The sequence below is a fragment of the Semicossyphus pulcher genome, unplaced genomic scaffold (genome assembly GCF_022749685.1).
Source record: "Semicossyphus pulcher isolate SPU_LCO1_2020_fin unplaced genomic scaffold, fSemPul1.0.p SCAF_17, whole genome shotgun sequence".
Lineage (NCBI taxonomy): Eukaryota > Metazoa > Chordata > Actinopteri > Labriformes > Labridae > Semicossyphus > Semicossyphus pulcher.
In genome coordinates, this window is record NW_027211681.1 from 25,399,835 (window position 1) to 25,412,733 (window position 12,899).

The 12,899-nt window shown below is 38.6% G+C and overlaps 1 protein-coding gene across 1 annotated transcript in view; it reads right to left on the reverse strand.

The window, feature by feature from the left end:
- Positions 1-12,899, reverse strand: part of LOC138595053 (basement membrane-specific heparan sulfate proteoglycan core protein-like) — a 57,495-nt gene that overhangs the window by 20,338 nt on the left and 24,258 nt on the right. Inside the window, exons 13-19 of the mRNA XM_069666372.1 lie at positions 12,182-12,535; positions 10,810-11,079; positions 10,368-10,582; positions 10,126-10,151; positions 8,787-8,847; positions 6,928-7,103; positions 884-1,140 (exon numbers count right to left, since the gene is read on the reverse strand). Of these exons, the coding sequence (XP_069522473.1) occupies positions 884-1,140; positions 6,928-7,103; positions 8,787-8,847; positions 10,126-10,151; positions 10,368-10,582; positions 10,810-11,079; positions 12,182-12,535 (1,359 nt within the window). The remainder of the gene's footprint in view (positions 1-883; positions 1,141-6,927; positions 7,104-8,786; positions 8,848-10,125; positions 10,152-10,367; positions 10,583-10,809; positions 11,080-12,181; positions 12,536-12,899) is intronic.

A 12,899-nucleotide genomic window follows, 5' to 3' on the forward strand; every position in this document is an offset into this window, starting at 1 on the left:
TATTATTTAGAGTCGGAAGTGAAATACTTCAAGCATCTGTAAATGAAATGATCAACACCCCTAAAAGAGCGGGATAATCTGATTTCTTCAGCCCTTGAAGGTACTGAAGGTGAACCCGGCAAGAGATCATGTAGTCGCAATTTACTACTTGTTACTTAACAAATTATTACGTGTGCATGGATGGGTATTTATAATAACTGCAGTGTTGTTACAAGTTTAGGAATGGCTGAGAATGGGAATGAGACAAAACTTTTTCAGAGCCTTTCAACCCCAAAAGTTTGTATTAATGGTCAGTAACTAATAATCTGTAAAACATTCATAATGGTTTCTTTAAAAACACCTAAAAAGCCCTGTGGTTGGACGCTGGTTTAGTTTAAATCTGCAGCCCATGTACAGAGGCTGCAGCTCTCGATACGGCAGCCCCGGGTTCAACTCCTGCCTTCGGCCCCTTGCTGCATGTCACCCCCTCTCTGATTCCCTGTTTTCGACACTATCCACTTTCCTCTGTCAATCAAAAAAAGATATCTAACTTTCCTCTGGAACTCCCTCCCACCAGACATCCGTAACACTGACTCTCAAATCTCAAAACACATCTTTTTAAACTTGCATATGCAGTTTGATCCCTCACACTAAACCTCTGTACATAATGACTTTACACAATAAATTATAAATAAATAAATTATATAGAGTTAATTTTGTTGATTTATTGTTGCATTGTTTTTAACTTAAGCCGTGTAAGGTGACCTTGAGTGTTCTGAAAGGCGCCTATAAAAATTTTTTTATTATTATTATTATTATTACATAATTGGTTAAGAGTGTAAAGCCCTTTATGGGTGTCTTACTTGGCAGCAGTAAAAATGTATGAGTTTGTGTTCTTGAGTACCTGTGACAGTCAGAGATGTACCAGGTAAACTGCTCCTCCATTCAAAGCTTGGTGTGTTGAATTTGAAGTGATGCTGGGCTGAGTCGCTCTCGCTCAGGTCACTGATTCTCAGAGTGGAGCGTCCTCTCTCTGTTTCAAGGACCTGAACACGGCCTGCATACTGGGGGTCTTCACTCGGGTCTTCAGGACTTGAGGGAAACCTCCACAAGCGACTACGCTCAGGACTGAACCAGAATTTCGATGTGATAGCTGCATAACTGTTGAAAGTACAGGAAATGTCCACTGATGAGCCTTTGAAGGCACAGATACTCCTGGCAGCGTACGTCACTCTGTGGCAGGTTTCACTGCCGACACCTGGAAGATAAACCTTTTTTAATAAAACTGAAACAGCTACATTTGTCTGCAGCACAGAGCAGGTTGTATTTATCCTATGGAGCCCAATGCAAAAAAGATGGTGTTAGATAAATAGATAGATGTTAGAGGGTGTCATAGCAAAAAGGAAGTCAGGCAATCCATATTTACTATACTTGCATTCACTGAGCAGTGCAATAGGTTCAATGTGCCACCAGATGGCACTCTGGTATGGTTGACTTTGAGATGAACTCACACACTGCAGGAGAAGGAAAACCCTCATGACCTTTAAGGGCACAGGTAAAGCTGTCTGCAGGATAAAAGCTGCCTGAAAATGAAGATGTTTCTTTCAGAATTGTCCGTCCATTCCTGTACCAGACGTAGGAAGGACGATCAGGTAGACGACAACTGCTGTGACACTTCAGCTCTGCCCAGGTTAAACCTCGGTAGGCTGTTGAATGAAGCACCTTCACATGTAGATCTGGATCTGTAAAGAAGGAACACAAATATAAGTTCTAATCAGACACAAGTGCCCTTGAACGTTTTCAATTAAACACTGTTACATTGTAAAAGTCAAAAAGATTTAATCTGGACTTTTTACAGTTTGATGAACAATCAAGAGCAGACCAAAAAGGAGACATTTGCTGGATGCAAAAGTCAACATGCGGGCAATTGGTTGGACCTGATCTCAGAGATTTCACAGCAAACCACTCTGAGCTTTTCATCCTCTAATTTTGATGTAATGTGTATGTACCATGTAATATCCCCCATAATGTGCATTACATAAAATCATTTTTATTTGCCGTTGTAACATTAAAACCAAAGGAAATGTCAAGGGGGTGATTAAGTGTGGAAAGGTGATGTATGGTAAAGACGATCTCATTTCAAAGATACTTCTAAGAATTCAGAGATTCTGTTGCATGTAGCTGTCTATATTCAGGAAGCAGAGCTGGTTTAGGTGTGATCAAAGATGTGAAGTTTTGGCCACGTGATAACAAGTGGTCAATAAACAGGAAGAAGATGGCTTCTGTTCTTACAAGTGTGTGCATGTGAAGGCTGACAGGAGCTTCACACAGTTGCCAGGATACGTGAGCAAAACCAGATCTGGGAGGCCAGTCACATCCTGAGACACATCCTGTGTTTGAACTGAGAATGTAGGTTCAATCTTCTGCCTATAGCAGAGCTTTGAATGAACAGGTTTTCTTCACAATACATACATTCATAGTACAGTTTCTATGATAATGAAGATTTATCTTCATAACATGAGAACCTAAGAAATACTCAAATAAAAAAGTTACCTGTGACAGATAAAGTAACTCCTGGTGATCCGGTAAGACTTCCTTTACATGCGCTGCCATTGTTTACAGTCCAACTAGCAGCTTGAGGAGCTAGAATGTATTTGGCGTTGAGCAGAGGGGTTGATGAGTGGCACTTGCATGCAGGTATCTGTTTATATACAGTAACTAAAGCTTAATCGTTGTTAGATGACTGCTGATGGGTTCCTGGTTTGCATTATTGTGGATTGCGTTCCACCCCTTTTGATTTCTACACACTGTTTTCATGAGCACAGCCAAAGCCTGCGTAAACACTGTAGAACAATACTTCTGGGACTACAAACAGAAACCAGAACACTTTTTAGTCTCAATTAGTTGTTTCTATGCTAGAATGTTGTGATCCGTTATTATCACCCTGTCCTAACAAGTCTCTAAAGACTCTCAAGCTAAAATTACAAGCTGTACACTTAATTGATTGAAGATTAATCCATAATGACAGCAGCAGTCCTCTTATAGCCATTTACTGTTAATAGGTTAAAAGTTCCATAAAGCAGTTTCATTGTTCCACAAAGGTCTCTTAGTGTGCTCTCAGAGTTTAAATTCCTGAGTTGAATTTGCCCAGTTCGAATTACCAAATGCACAAGTCCAAATTTGGCATACTGTATTGAAAAATGCCTCGAGTCGAAGTCAACAGCAGCCTGTACTTCTAGAATAATCACTTTCATGTAAATAGGGTTGTATATACCCTAAAACCCCCACTGGCTTAAACGGGACAACCATTTTTATAAGTTTTAGGTAAAAAGATACAAAGATATGTTTCATGTCTGAAAGAAAAATCTGAGGACTTCATGCGGCCACAATAAAATCACTATACCTTAATATGTAAAGATACAGAAAACATGTGACATGATGTAAGTTACCTGTCATGGAGAGAAGAAAGACGACAAATCCACTCTTTGCTGCTGTTAAACTCATAGCTGCTCCTCTTATTGCTGTCTGGCTTTAGTAACAATAAAACACATCACAAGATCATTACTGTACACCATATACAGACCGATAAAATTAAACAAATGCTCTGAGAATACTAAAAGAAGTTGTCTTTACTTGTACCATACCTCTGTGGTCAGGGGGTTAGCAGAAGACAGAATGAAGCTGCTAAAATACACCCCACTTCCTTCCTGTTCAAAGTTTTAATATGCATCGTGAAACAGATGTGAGAACAAGGTTAAAACAACGACTTGTGTTGTCCACACCACACCACCTCACCAATTATATAAAAGAGAAGGCTATTTTTTTCATGACTTCCATTTTGGTAAAAATACAGGAAAAATTTAGTATCTGAAAGATTAATCAGTCAATCCTTCCAGCAGTGCTCAAATAAACTAAGTTGCCATCCAGACTGCAGAAAGCTTGAAATATCACTTTACACACCATGCATGATGAGACAGTGAAACTTCCTTACCACCATGACTTAATGAACCATGAAATACAACATTACTAATGTCTGTAAAAAGTCATCATACTTTAGATGCAAGACATTTGTCATTAGATATACTATTTTAGGTTTTAGTTTTTTCACATTCTTGATGCTTCTTTTAAATGTTGTAAGTCAGGGAGAATGTGGATTTTATTAAATACTTGGTATCTCTATTTTAAAACTTTATTTGAAGGGGTGTGCATAAGACTGACGTGACACCATCATAGCCATGACATGACACCTGTCATGAACATGAAGTCTTTATGAATGTTTATGACTGTTGTCATTAGGTGTCATTTGTTATCACACGTTGACATTAACAAAGACAAAATAACCAGTCAAACTTAAAGAAACTATTCAGCTTCATGTGTTAACACGACATTACTCTGTCATATGTGGATGGTGTTGACTTTGGCTGTCATGAGACCATTATAATTGTGCCATGGATATTTCCCTTGACAATGGTACAATTCAGATTAATCATTAAAATGTCATTGAGTATTACACAGTCAAGTGCTTTTCCAGCAGTGTCAGGAGACAGTTGACAGGTTATTTTGTCTTTGTTAACGTATATAAATACATATACATATATATACTGTACATCTAAACTCGGATACGCAGTGCTACACAGTGTATTTTTCACAGTGGCAAGCATGACTGCAGCTGTGGTCTCCCACTTCCTGTCACTCAGTGTGGCTGCAGTAGCAAAAATGTGGCAAAAATAGAAATGACAGAACATGACAGAGCCTCGGAAATGATTTTCTATCATTAATATATGGCTCTTCATAAGCACTCAGTGGCAACAGTTTGATATAACAATGAAATCATGACATGATCAATGTGTTTTAGAGAGAAATTTTAAACTGGGAATTAAAAAAAAAAAAAGTAAAAGTTAGCCACTCATTAGCTTTCTGGTAAGTAATGCAAAGATGCAGTCAATTAAATTCCCAGTCTGAAGCATCAAGTCATTAAACTGTTTGTTTTGTCTATATTAGACTTTAATCAGTGTTCAATTATCTCTCTCACTCCCTCTCTCTCTCTCTCTTTCTGTCTATCTATCTTAATCAGGAGGGCCAACATCAAACTAATTTTAGAAGCATTATAGACGTAATTGAAGGAGCAAATTAGCTCCCACTGATTTGTGGCAGTTTAATTTACACATTCAAAAACACTTCTACCTTAAGTTGAAGAACGTTGTTGCTGAAAGCAGCAGACAGAAGTCAAGTTGTTGAACCCTACTTCCTTCCTCTCTACATTATCGACATGCAAGACTAGTCAAATGGCAGATTAAATTTAAAATAAGGAACATGTTTTGTGGGTTTGGGCATGTAATGAACTTCTTAGTTTGACATTTTAAAGACAGAGTCAGAAACTATTTTACTTGAACCTCTCCCAACTTATGGTCAGTCAGTAGTGTTCAAGCAAATGGGGACAGAAAGGACACAGGTGTGACAGCATGATGCATCATGACTTTGCACATCTCTGTTGCCACACTAAGATCTACCTTCAGACTGCAGGTTCAAAGAAATGAACTGTATCATTATGGGAGAAAATGTACATGATGCAACAAGTCTGATTGTGCAAATTCTGCAGTTTATCCTCTTTAGAATAAAGTCTTTAAGGGAACCAATGAATGAAACCAGTGAATATCAGGTAGGGCTTCATTGATCATCTGGGATGTATTCACATGTTAGAGCAGTGCAAGAGACAGGCTAATAGGTAAGAAAATCAATAATGAGAGCTTTCTTATGTTTTTTTATTGTGTTATCAATGCAGCTTTGTCTCTGAGATTTGTATTTAGTTTTATGATTTACATTTAAGGACTGTGATTTGCAGAGACTTGTGCAGAGAAAAGTTAAAAGTATCTGATACACGATGTGGGACTCTGGAGCGCTGAATTAAGGACTCCTAAGTTTCTGGTCTTTGTGTATTTCACAAAGTATTCAAGTATTTAAATTAGCTGTAAGTATAACATTTCCATTGTTTACTTACATTTACTTCAGGTATCTATTTGCACGTGCACAGGGAGGCACAGGCAGATGAAATCAGGGTTTAACTTTAAATTGTTTTGCACCAAACTTTAAAACTAGCTTGAAGTGAAGAAAGATGAAATTTAAACCTCTATTTAAACCTCAGTTGTGTTTCTACTCTAAACCTAGATTTAATTTAATTCTGTTTCACCAAAATCATTAACTCAAATTGAAAAAGTGATGCGGTATTAACTTTAAAATTACATTGGAGAAAGCGTAACTTTTAAATTCTCAAAGAAGGAGATTTGGAGCTTCTTTGCCGAGCCTTATTATCTAATTAACAGACTTAGCTTGATAGAAAACCACTTCATGTTAATTCTGTTCATCTTTTAATTCTGGTGAGTAAGCGTCTACGAATTAATTAAACTCTATTTCATTTTTTTTTACAGATAAAAACTTAGATTTACTGATTTCAAACAAATCTTGGGTAAAATTCATCTTGTTGATGCAACCCAGCAACACTCAGTAAATACCTTCATTATTCTTCAGTTATGAAACAGGCAGAGAACGAACTAAGCTGAAAACTGCTGAATGTCAAAGTTATGTTTTATATATAATTGTTCCTTCTGGTACCTTCTTGGATCGGCTGATCCTTAGAAATATATTATAAAAATTATAAGTAAAATACAAATTTGAAAAAGAATATAGAAATAGAAATATCAGAGTATGAATGCAATATTTGTTGTGGTCATCGGGTTTTGTTGACTGTGCTGTACAGTGCAGCTGGATCCTCTCCAGTTTCCTGACCTCTGCTTCTGAAGGGAAAAATCAAGTGGTTATATAGATTAACTAGAAAATAATATCCCATCAGTGATAATGATAACAACAGAGCTCGGAAGGCCAAAATAAATGCATGATTCTCAAGTAAATGTATTTTGCTCTGAGGATGTCCTTTTCTCATGAGCTGCTCACCTCATGGTAGTACTGGCCCGGTTAAATTTGACAGCAGTGTACTCAGTGTCTTCCTGTTGCTCCATGTGTCTGTGTGGCCGAGCAGGTCTGATGTTGTAGTACAGATCTGGATCTGTCTGCTTGTTGGAGAAGTGGATGCTGGCATACTGCAGGTCTTCCTGCTCCTCTGGCTGTCCCTGATCAGGTCGACAAAATAATTTTGAGCTCCTATTTTACATGGGAAGGTCTTTCATTGAAATATTACAATCTCCAAGTGGGTCCCATCCAGTACAGAAAAGCCCAAAACAACAGCAGCTGTGGTGTAGATGTAATAAATATACCTGTGTCACCAACATGCTGCTGTATGACTATGTAAGCTATGTAAAGATCACATAAATCTATGTCTGGAAATATTGTTGATTAGGAACTTGATAAGAACTACTGCAAAACCATATGAATATTTGTTATAGTACGTATTATGATTTACCGTTTATATTTAAATCCTGATTATTTGCCTGTAATAATCTGTGGAGCCTGACTTTTAAATATATTTAGATTCAAAACCCATAAGAAGCAGAAATTATTAGAAGTTTCAGTAAGAAGTGCTCTGTTTGACAGAACCCACAGAAACATGATTGCCTCAGTGTTAAACATATATTTTTTCTCCATGTAACCACAATGTTTTTAAGGTCCTTCCTTTTTCTAAAGCTGTTTTGTACAGTGGACAAATGAGGTATTAGTCACTGACATTCAGCCACAGAAACACAGGGAGCTGTCAGCCTCAAGAAAGAATCAGAATATGCGTAAAAAGCTGACCTCAAGGATGTGTTTAATTATTTACATATATTATGGTGCCCCGTATGAGACCTACATACTACAGTCTCTTCTTATTAAGACAGATACACAGACAACTTTGTTTGCTGGTTATATGTGCAGTTTAACTTTCTGAGCTGTATACTTTTTAGAAATGTATCAAATTTGCCCAGTGTATATTTAATCATGGTGTGTAACAGCACATGAATTGTTTCATGGAGCAGCCATGGCTTGTGAGACGGCCACTGTGAGACCTTGTCTCAGCAGCTGCTCTGTGCCAAAGCTGTTCCCCTAACAATTGTCAATCAGGATTTTTATGGATATGCATCACCCTATCTCATTAAAAAGGAATTCATTCAGAACCTGAGTGTCCCTGTGAACTTAGCTTCCTTTTACAGTACAGCAACGTTAAGTAGCTGTGAGGGCTTTAACATATCTCTGTGGCATGTGAAGATGATTGCAAAAGTAATGGTCATTAACCAACACTCAAGATAAACCTTTGAAAAAGATAAATACCCTCCATTAGCTCAAACTGAGATCAGGATATATTGCAAACGAGAAAAAAAGAAAAAATAATCTGTCTGATAGATTGATGGTGCAGAACAGAGCAAGTGCCCCTTCATTGTAACAAGTAAAAATTCACATCTTAAGTTTTTATACACTGCAGCACAGTGAAAATAAGATAATACATCTCAAGGGGTTTATCCTGACATGAATACATTTCTGACCAATAAACTAGGCTCATTGTAAAGCTAACTCTTGAGAATTTGGACTAAGTATTAAGTGTTCTTTTATGTCAGAAATGAATGCCCATGTCTCTTGCTGTCTGGGGAGAAAGGAAATTTAATGCAGTTATTCAAAAGCACGTAGATGGGGTCAGCTGATCAATTGTGATTAGTTATGTGAGTAAAATATACAAGAACCTATTTGGCAAAGGTGCTTCCCTATCCTGTCTGGCACATCAACTCCTTTGGAAACATTAATAGTCAGTGAGGGAGCAGTATGAATGAACAGGAACCAGAAGGGGGTTTCTTTTGGATTAGAATAAAATACATAATTATTCTCACCTGCTCCCTGATGCCTGGTCTCTCTTCAGCCTCAGACAATTCATAGGAAGCCCTCCTCTTTCTGGTCAGGAGAATGTATTAAAAATGATATTATACAGTGTTTAAGATCTGAAAACTTTACTTTTGATGATTGAGTTAAACAGAGCTGCTCACCTGATCCACAGGAAGACAAACAATGAAACAATAACCACGAAGACAACAGTGATTGTTCCAGCAACAACAGGTAATTTCCCTCCTCCTGAGAAAAGGTGATCAGAGCGTTGTATGATAAAACATGAAAAAAATGTTACAGTCCACATTACATGATGCCTACAATGGAGTGCTACATAGTCCTGCCCTGCTGTGCTGTGATTGGCTGGTATTGCTGTTTTGTCTAGGAAAGCCAGTCGTAAAAACACAGGACTGAATAAATATTTCAACCCGAAACATGATCGTCTCCTTAATCTAACCAAGTAGTTATGTTGTCTTGACCAAACAGACAACATCATTAAGAGTTTGAAATTGTCAAGTTTTGTGGTAACACTAGTGGTTATGTTTGTGAAAAGAGCAAGGTGTAAGTCAGAGCAATTGGTCAACTTGGACCATCCTCATGAAACATAAGCTCAATCTCCTGCAGAAAGCCCTAAAGCATGGTTTACAGTAATTGTACCTTAAAGCCCAATTGTACTTGCCAACTACAGCCCAGTAGAGCAGGGAATAGGGGCTAGCAATTTAAGAACAAAGAAGTACTTTGTCACAAATACATAACCTCCATTCACAGCTAAGATAAAATCTGGAATGTTTTCCTTGATCTGAGGTCCAGATCAGTCAGATAACATGAGGACACACCCCTTGTTTCTGTTCCCAATCTGGAGTATGTTACTGTTGCAACAAGAAGACTCCATAAACTATATACCATGCTGAGGTATTCTGTCATACTGAAAACATAAAAGCTGATACAAATGTTTCTTTGTTTTTGACTTCAAGAAAAACCTTTTGAAGATGTTTTTATCTGACTTTAAGAAGTCAAACAGGAAGGGTTTTAATCAGATGGATGAAGCATAAGATCACATGATGCTTTTGTATTCTGGTGCAGGATGTGTGTAGCTGAACTCAAACTCTTACCTGCTGCCACAATCAGGTGTAAGGTGGAGTTATGACGTCCTCTTGTGTTCTTGGCTTCACAGTAATAATTCCCACCGTGTTCAGCTGTGAACTCAGTGATGGTGAAGATCTGTCCTGAAGCTTTTGGTGAGTCATCATGCTCCTTGTACCAGGTGTATTTAGCAGCTGGGTTAGCATCACTGCTACAAGTCAGATTCACTGAACTGCCCTCCACTATCTCAGCAGAGGGACTCACTGACACAGAGGGAAGCTTTGGTGAGTCTGGAGGAGATTAAGAGAGACAAATGTCATTAATATCAGATTACATTGTATCAAATGTTAGCATAGCTTTGTCATGTTACATTTTGGCCTAAGGTCATGTATGTAACACTGTGACCCCCTGATGTATATTATAAAGCTGTGCATCATATTTGCTCTTGTTCTGTACTTACACTGGACATCTATTAAGAGAGACAAAGACCGTTTCCACCCGTGTACATTCTCAGACTTGCAGTAGTAGGTCCCTCTGTCCTCAGAGCTGATGAAGGTGAAATGATAAGTTTGGCCTCGTTCTTTAGGCAGTGTTTGGTTCTCCTTGTACCAGGTGTAATTAGCAGCTGGGTTAGCATCACTGCTACAGGTCAGATTCACTGAGCTGTTCTCTCTGATTTCACCAGTGGGACTCACAGACACAGTTGGAACCTTCGGAGGATCTGGAACCAATGAAACAAAATGTGTTACATTTTTTTAAGTGCTAGAAGTTGTTGTGTGTGTGGAAGCATCTGAATCTTGATAGGTGGTTGACCTTCAACATCTGTGCAGATGTGGACGCAAAGCTGTGAAAAAGTGCTGCTCTAAAACAGTGCAAGATAAGCAAATGATCAATACAACTTAAAGAGACTGACAGACAGACAGACAGACAGAGCTGTGGTTTACTTACATTCAACATTAACAGAGAACTTTGTAGATGCCTTCCTCCCCAGCTCGTTCTCAGCTGTACAGTAATACTCTCCAGAGTCAGAGGCCTGGATGGACCTGAAGACAAGCTCTGGTCCTGAACTGACATGATGACTGTTTTGAGGTCCATAACTTTTGTCCCAGGTGTATCGAGCTGCTGGGTTAGCATCACTGCTACAGGTCAGAGTCACTGATGTGCCCTTCACTATCTTAGCAGAGGGACTCACTGACACAGAGGGAAGCTTTGGAGCATCTGGAGGAGAAAACAAAATATGTAATGACACATTTAATTCTAGATGAGTTTCACATCTGACAATATTTTAATTGGACAAAAGGTCAGACACGGGTAATAATCAAACCTAAAGCTCATCAACATCACAGATATAAAGAACTGTTCGGCAGTGCTGAAGGCCTGAGAACAAGGAAGTGATCCTGGTTTAGTGTTTGTGGAGACTGTTAACTGATAAATCAGTTTTAAAGACGTAATGATGCTGACTTGTGTTGCTAAATTTCAAGTGTAAGCTTCTGATATGGCTTAATTTTGTAGTGCAGACAGAGGAGAAGAGATTATTATACAATATCTCTACAATCTCACGGGGCAAAGACTTTTTTCACTCAATTCTGCCCATTAAATCAGCAAATATCACTGAGGTTCATGCAGTTAAAGCAACTGGGAGCAACTTTCATTGTGTGTCGATCTTGGCGACCCCTGTGGACACATCGGTACATCTCATCTCTCTGCTGATCTTGTCCTGTACATGTGTTTGTAGTGTGTTCTGATGAAAAATCTCCTCCTGCTGTCTTTTAACAGTCGATCGTATCACTCACTATAAAACTTTGCTGTACAAAATGTAAACAAAGGCTGTAAATCACCTCGTCTGAGACCGACCTGGTGGCAGCCGTGACAGGACTTAAAATAACTATATATAAAAAGTCAACTGCTTTTGTAGGTAGGTCATAACCAGCTAAAAACTCCTCACAGCAGCTTTAACGTACAGGAGTTTAATGTCAGTGGAAGACTGTGAATGTACTCACACACTGAAGGAGAGGGGAACTTCTCATATTCTTGTCCAGCACAGGAAAATCTGTCTGTATCACCAACCTGGCCTGGATAATACCATGAATATTTATGTTCAATTTTCTGTCCGTTCTTGATCCAGACGTAGGAAGAAGCACCAGGACAACTGAGACACTCAAAGAGCAAATGCCCACCTGGTCTGCTCACCTGCAGCTGGGGAGCTGAACATGTGTAGAAATTACATTTTATTAATTTGCACGTGTGCACAATCATTTACAGTATTTTCGAAACAAGAAATTGTAAAATAAATAATTGAATATTTTAGTGAAAACTTTACCTGTGACAGACAGGGTGACTCCATCATAATTAACATATGTGTCTTGGTTTGTTATGATCCTGAACATGTACACAGCTGAGTCGCTCTCTCTCAGGTCTGTGATTCTCAGAGTGCATCTGTTCCTCCTCTCACAGTGATTCTGCACACGACCTGAATACTTTGATTCTGTTTCAACATCTATATATTCATGACCTTTTGTTCTGGTGAACCAGAATTTCTTCTCAACTTTGTTATCCTTCTTATTTACTCTTGATGGGTATGTGTAGGTGCAGCTGATGTCCACTGTTGATCCTTTTGCGGCACAGATCTTAGTAGGAGAGTACGTCACTCTCCAGCCATTCTGACCCTGTACCACTGTAACACAGAGCACATCAGGAAACACAATCAACATGCATGACTTGAATTATTACAGAGTCTGTGCTTTTCTTTGGAAAGTTTACTCTGTGGTCAGGTTGCTGCTGAGTTAAGTGGGAAAACTAAAGAGAAATGCAGAACACTGAGGCGTGAGAAACTGTACTGTGTGGTTCAGATGTAAGATGCTAAAAGATGAAGTTCAAACAGTGTCTTGAGACTTCACAGTGAAACAAGTTCACCTTTCAAAAAACTTTACAATGATCAAAGTTTCTATTTATAAAAATAAAAACTGATCGTGCACCACATGAGCTGAAGCCTCTGCAACCAGGGTCGGCTTCAGAAAAGAGATACAAAGGGTGTCAGG